The sequence below is a fragment of the Nesoenas mayeri genome, assembly GCF_963082525.1.
Source record: "Nesoenas mayeri genome assembly, chromosome: 1".
Lineage (NCBI taxonomy): Eukaryota > Metazoa > Chordata > Aves > Columbiformes > Columbidae > Nesoenas > Nesoenas mayeri.
In genome coordinates, this window is record NC_137541.1 from 147,060,389 (window position 1) to 147,076,327 (window position 15,939).

At 42.8% G+C, this 15,939-nt stretch overlaps 1 protein-coding gene across 1 annotated transcript in view; it reads left to right on the plus strand.

The window, feature by feature from the left end:
• Window positions 1-3,779: 3,779 nt before the first annotated feature.
• LOC308052765 (interleukin-1 receptor-like 1) overlaps window positions 3,780-15,939 on the plus strand; it is a gene marked incomplete at its 3' end in the record, with an annotated part of 73,049 nt that continues 60,889 nt past the window's right edge. Inside the window, exons 1-3 of the mRNA XM_080363390.1 lie at window positions 3,780-4,580; window positions 4,886-5,054; window positions 5,142-5,304. Of these exons, the coding sequence (XP_080219516.1) occupies window positions 4,387-4,580; window positions 4,886-5,054; window positions 5,142-5,304 (526 nt within the window). The 5' untranslated portion in view covers window positions 3,780-4,386. The remainder of the gene's footprint in view (window positions 4,581-4,885; window positions 5,055-5,141; window positions 5,305-15,939) is intronic.

Below are 15,939 nucleotides of genomic sequence, written 5' to 3' on the forward strand. Positions count from 1 at the left end.
CAGACCACACTTCCTCAGTTTAGCTGTTAGGATGCTGTGCGAGACTGTGTCAAATGCTTTACTGAAGTCAAGGTAGACCACATCCACTGCTCTGCCATCATCTATCCACCTTGTTATGTCTTCATAAAAGGCTATGAGGTTGGTCAAGCATGACTTCCCCTCGATGAAGCCATGTTAACTGCCCCTAATGATCCTCTTGTCCTTGATATGCCTTGAAATGGCACCAAGGATAAGTTGTTCCATCACCTTTCCAGGGATAGAGGTGAGGCTGAATGGTCTATAGTTACCCAGGTCCTCCTTCTTGCCCTTTTTGAAGACTGGAGTGACATTTGCGTTCCTCCAGTCCTCAGGCACCTCTGCCGTTTCCCAAGACTTGGCAAAGATGATGGAGAGCGGTCCAGCAATGACCTCAGCCAGCTTCCTCAGCACCTGCGGATGCATCCTATCCAGACCCATGGATTTATGGATGTCCAGATTGCCTAATTGCTCCCTAACCCAGTCCTCATCAACTAAGGCAAACTCCTTTATTGCCCTGACTTTCTCTGGGGCCTAGGGGGTATGGAGCTCCTCAGGACAGCCTCCAGCAATGTAGACAGAAACAAAGAAGTCATTCAGTAGCTCTGCCTTCTCTGTATCTTCTGTCACCAGGGCATATAGTTCTAGGCAATAAGTTCTAGGAACAAACGTCCTCCTTCAAAGGATGAACAAATAAAAATGCTCCACTGTGTTGTTGCTGTGAGTTTTGTTGTGTGCTGTTTTGCTCTGTATCTTTCTTCCCTGAGGGTCTACCCTGTCCCAGGTCACTCCTGAACCCTCATTTGGGCCAACTCATTCATTCCTTCTGTGATTAGTCTCCTGATGTTTGTTGTGCTGGAAGGTAGCTTACAAAAATCTATTAACTTTGCCTAAGATTTCCTTAAAGTTAAAGAAGCCAATAGATCACATATGCTTGTATGTGGTGCTTTTCTCCAGCTCTAACGAAAATGAGCAACTCCTCATGCAAATTGTTTCTTGGAGCTACTGGCTGGTCACTTCCTTCCCATAAAAGGCATGGCACCAGCCTTGCCCTGATGTTAATGCTGGGATGCTGCTTATTTGGTCTAAACCTCATATTTTCTGTGATTTGTGAGTATCCCTACAAAATTCTCACACTTTCTCTTCCAACACTAAGTTTTGTTATTATTTTTAAGACTTTAAGAATAAGCCTGTAGATGTTATTAAACTTTCTGAAAAAAAACCCAACTTTCCATATCAACACAAAGCCAATGACATTTCTGCAATCTCAAAATCGAGTTTGTTCTGAATTTCAGACTTGGCAAAAACGTAGGTCTTCATAAGGTCTGTCAGTGTTTGTTTAGTCTGGAAATCTTTGGCACTGAAATAAAAATTCCTTGCAGTAAGTGTGACGACACTGCTTACGCTGCCAGTACATTTCTTGCCTATTTTTCACTACTTCTCTTGTGCTCACTATCAGCAAGATAAATTATAATTAGTTTCTAACTTGGTTTCTCTTGAAAACTTATCTTCTCTCTATAGTACTATGGGATGACTTCTTCCTCACGTAGGATAGTAGAATCCATCACTCTGTGATCCGCAGTCAAGGACAGCATTCAAGCAAAGAGTTTATTAGTGGTAAGTAGAATGCTTACAGTTGCATGGTATGGCTGAGTTGCATATCTGCTGTCTCCTGAGATATTCCTAGACTAGGTCAACACTAATGTCCATGGACAAGTAACCGGTTTCTTTAATAAAAGGGTTTCCTGGAGAGTGCCTGAGCCACAGTGTGAGGTGTGAATTACAGCAGGTGCATATCAGTTGGACACAAATGAAAGCATCAGTGAGACACAGGATCTACTCTATTGCTGTTACATGAGTGTAATACATGTTCTTTTATCTGCCTTTCCAGTCTATCTCTTCAAGCCCCTTCAGGTTAGCATTGCTGATGGCACTCATCTGGTTTTGTTCTTACCTAGAGAAGCTGTCACTAAGCATACCTCTACTTGCACAGAAAGACAAAAAGGTGTTGTGCACTCCAGCAGTTGATTGAATATAAGCTTAACTCAAAGCCAGGGTATATATTTTCAAATCTAGGATCTATGCTTTCCTAAATCAAGGTATAATTTTTCTGCACTTCACTACAAAGAGAATGCCAATGTACAGTCAGCTTTCTTAAAAAAAAAAAAGGGATCAAGCAAGAAGAGGCTTCTGTCTGAGGCCCACCGTGGCAGAGTATTTCTCCCACATCCATTAAACTAAGTCATAACACTAGTTTCAGTGGAACATGAACTATTGAGTTCATCATAGCAGAAAGAGAATCATCTGTTTGGACCTGATGATCATAAGGGTCTCTTCCAGCTAAAATGATTCTATGATTCTATGATTTCAAAGCTGCAAAACCACTGTGACACACACATGAACACTGTACAGAGCAGCTCATATGACGGAGTTTATCACCACATGAAACCATTATCTATTAAGAGATGTACATCAGTACCATAGCAATAGTGTAACTGATACAGTCAAAATATATTCTGAGATATCGATGTTTTTCTTTTTGGTTTAGAAATACGATGGGGTATGTACATTTGATCTTCCTGTCTACCTTCCTCTCGGTTTCCATGACATCTGAAACATGTAAGTCACATTTTGAAAATACTTCCTGATGAGTTGTATTCTGTAGAAATGTGTAGGCTGTTCCCAGATTTTTCAAACCTAAAATTAGCTAGTTTACCTCAAACCACAAATCACAGCTTAAAAACTGGCTTCATTTGTTTTCTCTGCATATTAAAATCCACTGAGTACTGTCCATTTCTGTGACATAAAGTCTAGATTCAACCTCTGCAAGCAGAAAAAAGGGTCTTTTAGAAAGGATTTGAGAATAGCTGGTGTTCCAGTCCCCAACTGGGCAAAGTCTCCAAGAAGATACTTAAATTGCAATGAGCAGGGCATATGTGTATGCAGCCTCCTTAACCAGGGACGTAAATGGGTACATCATTCATTAATAATGTTTTTTAATGTCCTGGGTTTGAGGATGTTAACTCACAAGTGCAATGTGGCAGTAACATTTCCCTGCACGTGGGGGATATTAAAAAAAGTAAGCTCTCTCTTGACGGGACAGCTCTGCTGACTTATCTATATAATGCTGAGCAGTGACACACTGTTATGTAGCACTCGTGTAGTTCCAGTCTGAGTTGCTTATTTGTCTGAAAAATATTGTAAGATATAATCTCTAAGTATTTCTTTGTAGTCTCAGTTTTACAGTGTGAATGCTAAGTTTCAAACAGATAAGATTTGTTACGAGACCAAATTCTACTGAAGAATTTACCAAGATCATTTTCACTCATGTCACTGAGTTTAGATGAGACTTTTCAGTTTCTTTGTGTTCTGTTTTCTTCTGTAGCTTTCGCTAAAGAACGCTTTATTTCCAATGTGTCCCTCCTTTGGTGAGGTGATGCTCCCTTTCCTGACACCCTGATAAGTGCCATTGTTTTTGCAAGCCTCATGAATGGAAATGCTGGTCAAATGATGGGGTTAAGGGTACTCATACCTGATGTGGCTAATTTAGGTGCCTCAATTAGTGAGACAGCATGTAATGTCAGTGGAGGTGGGCCACTTTAGAAAGAACTGGAGCAGATGCCAAGTGTTCACCATGTACAGGGACTCACCACCTGATTTGTGCATGTATGTGTCTAAAGCCAGGTGGTAGCAATATTCCCACAAAGTGTAATTTTTGATAGAGTCTGTCTGTTTTGTTTAGCTATTTGGTTGTCTGCTTTCATTTTCATGCTCCTTATCTACTGTAGCTCCTCTGCCAATCTTCATCTTTGTCTAGTCTTAATTTTCTCATTTTTCTCTTCTCAAAAATGCGATTTAACTTTCAGATTAACATTTCTGTTTTCAGCAGCCAGTTCATTATTCAAGTGCCCGGAAACCTAAATATCTGTCAAAATTGCTTGATTCAAGTACTCTGTTCAGTATTCAGAAGTAGAAATATACTCAGTTAAAATAAAAAATAAAAAAAATAATGCTTTACCCTCAACTCCTTCATCTTTCTTTTGTGTGTGAGTGGTTTGTCTCCCTGTGTTTCTTATTTTGCTCTTATTCCTCTCTGACATCATTTTACCTTCCCATCAGATTCTCCCTTTCAGTCCATTACATTGCTTTCATTTTTTTAATTTTTTTTTCAAATTTTTTGTGAGCTTTGGAGAGAAACTTCTCTGGATTTTTTACATATAATCTCTGAAAAAACTCAAGGAAAGTAGTTAGCTGTACATGACTGGCCTACTGATCCAGGAATGCCGTGTTCTCCTCTGTCTTAGTGGGCCTGTGTACCTAAGGTTTAATTAATCTGAGAATTTAATCATTTGTTCATTTGCAGTTGAAGCAATGGAAGGCGAGGCTTTAGTTATAAAATGTCCCCGATGGAGTTCATCTGTGAAAGTCACCTGGTATCACATGGACACTAGCAAAATAATTCCTGCAGAAGAAGAGGGATCACGAGTATTTTCCTCAAAAAGATTTCTTTGGTTTCTGCCAACTTCTAGAGAGGATTCTGGAAACTATACTTGTGTTATACTTTTGTAAGTGCAACACTGAAAATAAAAGGCGTAAGACTGAAAAAAAAAAAGCTTTAATAATACAGTCCAATTACTAGCTGTGGTAATGATGCATTTTTCTCATGGCATACACCATTTAATGTAACTTTCCATTCTGCAATTGCTATTTTTATGACAGGTCTTTAAAAAATCAATTTGTGACTGAACTACAATAACCATCCATATGTTGGGTTTTTTTTTAAAAAAAAACAACTCGCATTTGTTACAAATATTTAATATGCCATTTATAAAAATAGTAATATTGACATATCTTTATTCCTTTTTTAAAGTTCAAATAATCGTACAAAGTCATTTGACATGAGTGTTCATGTGCATCCATATAAGCGAGGAATATGTTTCCCAAGTCAGATTCGTTACCCAAATGACACTGGAAGAGGAAAAATTGTTTGTCCTACAATTGACAACTATAAGAATGCTACTATCATCCAGTGGTATAAGGTAAATAAAACCCTGATAGTGACAGTTGTAGATCAGATTACCATGAAAAGATATTTGCAGCCACATAAAGAAAGTTTTATTTTCCAGGACTGCAAACCTCTGCAGGGAGAGAGATACTTCAAGGCAGAAAAATATATTTTTATTAACAACCCAAGAAAGGAGGATGACGGTTATTATACTTGTCGATTTATCTACACTCATAAAGGAAATATATTTAATGTATCAGCAACAAGGATTTTCATAAGTAAGGGTAAGACAGTCATTTTTGTAGATTGCTAAGATAAAAAAGACTTATTCCATCTCAAAGCAAAAGAACCTCCTTTTATACATTAAAAAAAGTTCCTGTTGGTTTGCTTCATCTTCATGAAACTTTAGATCTGCTTTTGTAGGTCAATTTTGTGAATGGGAATCCAAATGGGTCCAGATGGGGTTAAATTCAGACTGGGTCACATTCAGTCTTTTGCAAAAAGTCTCTGACAGCCCTGATTACTTACTGGAGTTGGTAGAGCAGTCTAGTCATTTCTGAAATGAAGAGTCTCTTCTGTGGGATGTCACATAACTCTGCTTCCTTTTTCTTCGAGGGGAGAAGAATTTGTAGCTAGTGAGGATCATCTGGTGATTATTGGGTCACTGGTGTGTCAATGACCTACAATTCAATATCTTCTCATCCATCTCGATTATTTAGCATTTATTTGATAGTAGGGCTAAAAAAATCTTTTAGATTTGTCTTGAATGAGACAAAATGAGCAACATGTATAGAGACAGAAAATGAGTGGAGCTTAGTGAGTACTGTGTCCTTGTTGTTTTGAATGTAACCAACATGGCTGAAATGTGTGGACATTGGAGTGCCTCTAGAATGCAACATCCTCAGGGGGGCTTTGTGTTTGGATGGTCAGGGGAAGAACTTGCAGCAATCAGCCCTTCCAGGTTGTATCAACTTGCAAGACAAGATGTGTCTTCAGTTCTGCAATCAGATCAGTAGAAAAACAGTCAGAAAGATTGCTGGGGGTGTGGAGATGGGAGGTGGGGAGGGCTTTGGATTTAGATTTTTGTTTTGTTTTTAAAAAATAGATAGTGTTAATTTGCAGACTAATTGGCAGGCCTAAGCCTAACCTTAACCCTAACCCTAACCCTTACCTTAACGCAACCCTTACCGTAAACATAATCTTAACCCTAACGCCAACCCTAACCTAACTCTAACCCTAACCCTAACTCTAACCCTAACCCTAACCCTAACCCTAACCCTAAACCTAACGTAAGCCTAAGATTAAGCCTAAGCCTAACCCTAACCCTAACCCTAAGCTAACCCTAACCCTAACCCTAGCCCTAACCTAAGCCTGAGCCTAAGCCTAACCCTAGCCTAACCCTAACCCTAACCCTAACCCTTACCCTAACCCTAACCCTAACCCTAACCAGAAACCTAACCATAAAACTAAAACTAGCCCTAACCCTAACCCATAACTAACTCGAATCCTAACTCTATACCTAAACCTAACCTAAAACTGATCCTAACCCTAACCCTAACTCTAACCTAAGCCAAAGCCTAAGCCTAAGCCTAACCTAACCCTAACCCGAAACTTAACACTAAACATAAACGTAGCCCTAACCCTAACTCATACCTAACTGGAATCCTAACTATATACGTAAACCTAACGTAACTCTGATCCTAACCCTAACCCTAACCCTAACCCTAACCCTAACTTTAACCCTAAACTAAGCCTAAGCCTAAGCCTAACCCTAACCTTAGCCCTAAACTAAGCCTAACCCTAACCCTAACCCTAACCCTAACCCTAAGCCTAACCCTAGCCCTAACCTAAGCCTAAACCTAACCCTAACACTAAGCCTAACCCGAACCCTAACCCTAACCCTAGCCCTAACCTAAGCCTAACCCTAACCCTAACCCTAACTCTAGCCCTAAACTAAGCCTAAGCCTAAGTAGCAGCCTAGAGCCTAACCCTAGCCCTAACCCTAACCCTAACCCTAACCTTAACCCTAAGCTAAGCCTAAGTCTCAGCCTAAGCCTAACCCTAACCCTAACGCTAACCCTAGCCCTAACCTAAGCCTAAGACTAACGCTAACCCTAACCCTAACCCTAACTTTAGCCCTAAACTAAGCCTAACCCTAACCCTAAACCTAACCCTAACTCTAAACCTAGCCCTAAACTAAGCCTAACCCTAACCCTAACCCTAACACTAACCCTAACTCTAACCTAAGCCAAAGCCTAAGCCTAAGCCTAACCTAACCCTAACCTTAACCCTAACCCTAACCCTAACCCTAACGTAAGCCTAAGCCTAAGCCTAACCCTAACCCTAACCCTAACCCTAGCCTTAATCTAAGCCTAACCCTAACCCTAACCCTAACCCTAACCCTAACCCTAACCCTAACACTAACCCTAACCCTAACCATAGACCTAACCTAAACCTAACCCTAAACCTAACCCTAACCCTAACCCTAACTTTAGCCCTAAACTAATCCTAACCCTAACCCTAACCCTAACCCTAACCCTAACCCTAACCCTAACCCTAGCCCTAACCTAAGCCTAACCCTAACCCTAACCCTAACTCTAACCCTAACACTAGCCCTAAACTTAGCCTAACCCTAACCCTAACCCTATACCTAACCCTAGCCGTAACCTAAGCCTAAGCCTAGCCTTAATCTAAGCCTAAGCCTAAGCTTAAGCCTAACCCTAACACTAAAACTAACCCTAACCGTAAATCTAAACCTAGTCCTAACCCTAAGCCATATCTAATTAGAATCCTAACTCTATACCTAAACCTAATCTAACTCTGATCCTAACCCTAACCCTAACCCTAATCCTAGCCCTAAACTAAGCCTAACCCTAACCCTAACACTAACCCTAACCCTAGCTCTAACCTAAGCCTAAGCCTTGCCCTAATCTAAGCCTAAGCCTAAGCTTAAGCCTAACCTTAATGTTAAACCTAACCCTACCCGTAAACCTAAACATAGTCCTAACCCTAACCCATATCTAATTAGAATCCCAACTCTATACCTAAACCTAATCTAACTCTGATCCTAACCCTAACCCTAACCCTAACCCTAACCCTAAACCTAACCCTAGCCCTAAACTAAGCCTAACTCTAACCCTTACCCTAACTCAAACCCTAATCCTAACCCTAGCCCTAAACTAAGCCTAACCCTAACCCTAAGCCTAACCCTAACTCTAACCCTAACCCTAACCCTAACCTTAACCCTAGCCCTAATCTAAGCCTAACCCTAACCCTAACCCTAAGCCTAACCCTAACCCTAACCCTAACCCTAAGCCTAACCCTAGCCCTAAACTAAGCCTAACTCTAACCCTAACCCTAACCCTAACCCTAACCCTAGTCCTAACCTAAGCCAAACCCTAACCCTAACCCTTACCCTAACCTAAGCCTAGGCCTAAGCCTAAACCTAACCCTAACCCTAACCCTAAACCTAAACCTAGCCGAAACCCTAACCCATACCTAACTCGAAACCTAATTCTATACCTAAACTTTACCTAACTCTGATCCTAACCCTAACCGGAACACTAACCCTAGCCCTAAACTAAGCCTAAGCCTAACCCTATCCCTAACCCTAACCCTAAACCTTACCTCAGCCCTAAACTAAGCTTAACCCTAACCCTAACCCTAACCCTAACCCTAACCCTAACCCTAACCCTAGCCCTAACCTAAGCCTAAGCCTAAGCCTAAGCCTAAGCCTAACCCTAACCCTAACCCTAACCCTAACCCTAACCCTAGCCCTAATCTAAGCCTAACCCTAACCCTAATTCTAACCCTAACCCTAACCCTAGCTCTAACCTAAGCCTAACGTTGACCCTAAACTTAAACCTAACTCTTACAATAAACCTAGACCTAACCGTAACCCATACCTAACTCGAATCCTAAATCTATACTGAAACCCAGCCTAACTCTTAACCTAACCCTAACCCTAACTCTAACCCTAGCCCTAACCCTAACCCTAACCCTAGCCCTAACCTAAGCCTAAGTCTAAGCCTAAGCCTAACCTAACCCTGAACCTAACCCTAACCCTAAACCGAAACGTAACCCTAAACCTAAAGGTAGCTCTAACACTAACCCATACCTAACTAGAATCCTAACTCTGTACTTAAACCTAACCTAACTGTAATCCTAACCCTAACCCTAACCCTAACCCTAAGCCTAACCCTAGCCCTAATCTAAGCCTAACCCTAACCCTAAGCCTAACCCTAACCCTAACCCTAGCCCTAAGCTAAGCCTAAGTCTAAGCCTAAGCCTAACCTAACCCTGAACCTAACCCTAACCCTAAACCTAAAGGTAGCTCTAAGCCTAACCCATACCTAACCAGAATCCTAACTCTATACTTAAACCTAACCTAACTGTGATCCTAACCCTAACCCTAACCCTAACCCTAAGCCTAACCCTAACCCTAGCCCTAATCTAAGCCTAACCCTAACCCTAAGCCTAATCCTAACCCTAACCCTAACCCTAGCCCTAACCCAAGCCTAACCCTAACCCTAAGCCTAACCCTAACCCTATCCCTAACCCTAGCCCTAATCTAAGCCAAACCCTAACCCTTACCCTAACCCTAACACTAACCTAAGCCTAACCCTAACCCTAACTCTAGACCTAATCCTAACCGTACCCTAACCCTTACCCTAACCCTAACCCTAGCCCTAACCTAAGCCTAAGCCTTGTCCTAATCTAAGCCTAAGTCTAAGATTAAGCCTAACCCTAACGCTAAACCTAACCCTACCCGTAAACCTAAACCTAGTCCTGATCCTAACCCATATCTAATTAGAATCCTAACTCTATATCTAAACCTAATCTAACTCTGATCCTAACCCTAACCCTAACCCTAACCCCAACCCTAGCCCTAACCTAAGCCTAACCCTAACCCTAACCCTAACCCTAACCCTAGCCCTAAACTAAGCCTAACACTAACCCTAATCCTAACCCTAACCCTAACCCTAACCCTAACCCTAACCCTAGCCCTAATCTAACCCTAACCCTAAGCCTAACCCTAAGCCTAACCCTAACCCTAACCCTAGCCCTAACCCTAACCCTAACACTAACCTAAGCCTAAGCCTAAGTCTAAGCCTAACCCTAACCCTAACCCTAACCCTAGCCCTAATCTAAGCCTAACCCTAACCCTAAGCCTAACCCTAACCCTAGCCCTAACCTAAGCCTAACCTTGACCCTAAACTTAAACCTAACTCTAACCCTAGACCTAGACCTAACCGTAACCCATACCTAACTCGAATCCTAAATCTCTACTGAAACCCAGCCTAACTCTTATCCTAACCTAACCCTAACCCTAACCCTAACCCTAGCCCTAACCTAAGCCAAACCCTAACCCTAACCCTAACCCTAGCCCTAACCTAAGCCTAAGCCTTGTCCTAATCTAAGCCTAAGTCTAAGATTAAGCCTAACCCTAACGCTAAACCTAACCCTACCCGTAAACCTAAACCTAGTCCTGACCCTAACCCATATCTAATTAGAATCCTAACTCTATACCTAAACCTAATCTAACTCTGATCCTAACCCTAACCCTAACCCTAACCCTAGCCCTAATCTAAGCCTAACCCTAACCCTAACCCTAGCCCTAAACTAAGCCTAACCCTAACCCTAACCCTAACCCTAACCCTAACCCTAACCCTAACCCTAACCCTAACCCTAACCCTAACCCTAGCCCTAATCTAAGCCTAACCCTAACCCTAACCCTAAGCCTAACCCTAGCCCTAAACTAAGCCTAACTCTAACTCTAACCCTAACCCTAACCCTAACCCTAGTCCTAACCTAAGCCAAACCCTAACCCTAACCCTTACCCTAACCTAAGCCTAGGCCTAAGCCTAAACCTAACCCTAACCCTAACCCTAAATCTAAACCTAGCCGTAACCCTAACCCATACCTAACTCGAAACCTAATTCTATACCTAAACTTTACCTAACTCTGATCCTAACCCTAACCCGAACACTAACCCTAGCCCTAAACTAAGCCTAAGCCTAACCCTATCCCTAACCCTAACCCTAAACCTTACCCCAGCCCTAAACTAAGCTTAACCCTAACCCTAACCCTAACCCTAACTCTAACCCTAACCCTAGCCCTAACCTAAGCCTAAGCCTAAGCCTAAGCCTAACCCTAACCCTAAGCCTAACCCTAACCCTAACCCTAACCCTAGCCCTAATCTAAGCCTAACCCTAACCCTAATCCTAACCCTAACCCTAACCCTAGCTCTAACCTAAGCCTAACGTTGACCCTAAACTTAAACCTAACTCTTACAATAAACCTAGACCTAACCGTAACCCATACCTAACTCGAATCCTAAATCTATACTGAAACCCAGCCTAACTCTTAACCTAACCCTAACCCTAACTCTAACCCTAGCCCTAACCCTAACCCTAACCCTAGCCCTAACCTAAGCCTAAGTCTAAGCCTAAGCCTAACCTAACCCTGAACCTAACCCTAACCCTAAACCGAAACGTAACCCTAAACCTAAAGGTAGCTCTAACACTAACCCATACCTAACTAGAATCCTAACTCTGTACTTAAACCTAACCTAACTGTAATCCTAACCCTAACCCTAACCCTAACCCTAAGCCTAACCCTAGCCCTAATCTAAGCCTAACCCTAACCCTAAGCCTAACCCTAACCCTAACCCTAGCCCTAAGCTAAGCCTAAGTCTAAGCCTAAGCCTAACCTAACCCTGAACCTAACCCTAACCCTAAACCTAAAGGTAGCTCTAAGCCTAACCCATACCTAACCAGAATCCTAACTCTATACTTAAACCTAACCTAACTGTGATCCTAACCCTAACCCTAACCCTAACCCTAAGTCTAACCCTAACCCTAGCCCTAATCTAAGCCTAACCCTAACCCTAAGCCTAATCCTAACCCTAACCCTAACCCTAGCCCTAACCCAAGCCTAACCCTAACCCTAAGCCTAACCCTAACCCTATCCCTAACCCTAGCCCTAATCTAAGTCAAACCCTAACCCTTACCCTAACCCTAACACTAACCTAAGCCTAACCCTAACCCTAACTCTAGACCTAATCCTAACCGTACCCTAACCCTTACCCTAACCCTAACCCTAGCCCTAACCTAAGCCTAAGCCTTGTCCTAATCTAAGCCTAAGTCTAAGATTAAGCCTAACCATAACGCTAAACCTAACCCTACCCGTAAATCTAAACCTAGTCCTGATCCTAACCCATATCTAATTAGAATCCTAACTCTATATCTAAACGTAATCTAACTCTGATCCTAACCCTAACCCTAACCCTAACCCCAACCCTAGCCCTAACCTAAGCCTAACCCTAACCCTAACCCTAACCCTAACCCTAGCCCTAAACTAAGCCTAACACTAACCCTAATCCTAACCCTAACCCTAACCCTAACCCTAACCCTAACCCTAACCCTAGCCCTAATCTAACCCTAACCCTAAGCCTAACCCTAAGCCTAACCCTAACCCTAACCCTAGCCCTAACCCTAACCCTAACACTAACCCTAGCCCTAAACTAAGCCTAAGTCTAAGTCTAAGCCTAATCCTAACCCTAATCCTAACCCTAACCCTAGTCCTAATCTAAGCCAAACCCTAACCCTAACCCTAACCCTAACCCTAACCTAAGCCTAGGCCTAAGCCTAAACCTAACCCTAACCCTAACCCTAAACCTAAACCTAGCCGTAACCCTAACCCATACCTAACTCGAAACCTAATTCTATACCTAAACTTTACCTAACTCTGATCCTAACCCTAACCCGAACACTAACCCTAGCCCTAAACTAAGCCTAAGCCTAACCCTATCCCTAACCCTAACCCTAAACCTTACCCCAGCCCTAAACTAAGCTTAACTCTAACCCTAACCCTAATCCTAACCCTAACCCTAACCCTAACGCTAAGCCTAACCCTAGCCCTAATCTAAGGCTAACCCTAACCATAAGCCTAACCCTAACCCCAAGCCTAACCCTAGCCCTAAACTAAGCCTAACCCTAACCCTAACCTAACCCTAACCTTAGCCCTAACCTAAGTCTAAGCCTAACCCTAACTCTAACCCTAACCCTAACCCCAGACCAAAACTAAGCCTAAGTCTAACCCTATCCCTAACCCTAACCCTAACCTAAGCCTAAGCCTAAGTCTAAGCCTAACCCTAACCCTAACCCTAACCCTAACCCTAGCCCTAATCTAAGCCTAACCCTAACCCTAAGCCTAACCCTAACCCTAGCCCTAACCTAAGCCTAACCTTGACCCTAAACTTAAACCTAACTCTAACCCTAGACCTAGACCTAACCGTAACCCATACCTAACTCGAATCCTAAATCTCTACTGAAACCCAGCCTAACTCTTATCCTAACCTAACCCTAACCCTAACCCTAACCCTAGCCCTAACCTAAGCCAAACCCTAACCCTAACCCTAACCCTAGCCCTAACCTAAGACTAAGCCTAAGCCTAAGCCTAAGCCTAAGCCTAACCCTAACCCTAGCCCTAACCTAAGCCTAAGCCTAAAACTAACCCTAAACCTAGCCCTAACCTAAGCCTAAATCTGACCCTAAACTTAAACCTAACTCTTACCCTAAACCTAGACCTGACCCTAACCCATACCTAATTTGAATCCTAAATTTATACTGAAACACAGTCTAACTCTTATCCTAACCCTAACCCTAACCCTAACCCTAACCCTAACCCTATCCCTAACCTAAGCCTAAGTCTAAGCCTAAGCCTAACCTAACCCTGAACCTAACCCTAACCCTAAACCTAAACCTAACCCTAAACCTAAAGGTAGCTCTAAGCCTAACCCATACCTAACTAGAATCCTAATTCTATACTTAAACCTAACCTAACTCTGATCCTAACCCTAACCCTAACCCTAACCCTAACCCTAGTCCTAACCTAAGCCAAACCCTAACCCTAACCCTAACCCTAACCTAAGCCTAGGCATAAGCCTAAACCTAATCCTCACCCTAACCCTAAACCTAAACCTAGCCGTAACCCTAACCCATACCTAACTCGAAACCTAATTCTATATCTAAACTTTACCTAACTCTGATCCTAACCCTAACCCTAACCCTAACCCTAGCCCTAAACTAAGCCTAACCCTAACCCTAAACCTAACCCTAGCCTTAAACTAAGCCTAACTCTAACCCTTACCCTAACTCAAACCCTAATCCTAACCCTAGCCCTACACTAAGCCTAACTCTAACCCTAACCCTAACCCTAACCCTAACCCTAACCCTAATCCTAACCCTAACCCTCGCCATAACCTAAGCCTAAGCCTAAGCCTAACCCTAACCCTAACCCTAGCCCTAATCTAAGCCTAAGCCTAACCCTAACCCTTACCCTAACCCTAACACTAACCCTAACCCTAGCCCTAATCTAACCCTAACCCTAAGCCTAACCTTAAGCCTAACCCTAACCCTAACCCTAACCCTAACCCTAACCCTAACCCTAACACTAATCCTAGCCCTAAACTAAGCCTAAGCCTAAGTCTAAGCCTAATCCTAACCCTAATCCTAACCCTAACCCTAGTCCTAATCTAAGCCAAACCCTAACCCTAACCCTAACCCTAACCTAAGCCTAGGCCTAAGCCTAAACCTAACCCTAACCCTAAACCTAAACCTAGCCGTAACCCTAACCCATACCTAACTCGAAACCTAATTCTATACCTAAACTTTACCTAACTCTGATCCTAACCCTAACCCGAACACTAACCCTAGCCCTAAACTAAGCCTAAGCCTAACCCTATCCCTAACCCTAACCCTAAACCTTACCCCAGCCCTAAACTAAGCTTAACTCTAACCCTAACCCTAACCCTAGCCCTACACTAAGCCTAACTCTAACCCTAACCCTAACCCTAACCCTAACCCTAACCCTAACCCTAACCCTAATCCTAACCCTAACCCTCGCCATAACCTAAGCCTAAGTCTAAGCCTAACCCTAACCCTAACCCTAGCCCTAACCCTAACCCCAAGCCTAACCCTAGCCCTAAACTAAGCCTAACCCTAACCCTAACCTAACCCTAACCTTAGCCCTAACCTAAGTCTAAGCCTAACCCTAACTCTAACCCTAACCCTAACCCCAGACCAAAACTAAGCCTAAGCCTAACCCTATCCCTAACCCTAACCCTAACCTAAGCCTAAGCCTAAGCCTAACCCTAACCCTAACCCTAACCCTAGCCCTAATCTAAGCCTAACCCTAACCCTAAGCCTAACCCTAACCCTAGCCCTAACCTAAGCCTAACCTTGACCCTAAACTTAAACCTAACTCTAACCCTAGACCTAGACCTAACCGTAACCCATACCTAACTCGAATCCTAAATCTCTACTGAAACCCAGCCTAACTCTTATCCTAACCTAACCCTAACCCTAACCCTAACCCTAGCCCTAACCTAAGCCAAACCCTAACCCTAACCCTAACCCTAGCCCTAACCTAAGACTAAGCCTAAGCCTAAGCCTAAGCCTAAGCCTAACCCTAACCCTAGCCCTAACCTAAGCCTAAGCCTAAAACTAACCCTAAACCTAGCCCTAACCTAAGCCTAAACCTGACCCTAAACTTAAACCTAACTCTTACCCTAAACCTAGACCTGACCCTAACCCATACCTAATTTGAATCCTAAATTTATACTGAAACACAGTCTAACTCTTATCCTAACCCTAACCCTAACCCTAACCCTAACCCTAACCCTATCCCTAACCTAAGCCTAAGTCTAAGCCTAAGCCTAACCTAACCCTGAACCTAACCCTAACCCTAAACCTAAACCTAACCCTAAACCTAAAGGTAGCTCTAAGCCTAACCCATACCTAACTAGAATCCTAATTCTATACTTAAACCTAACCTAACTCTGATCCTAACCCTAACCCTAACCCTAACCCTAACCCTAGTCCTAACCTAAGCCAAACCCTAACCCTAACCCTAAC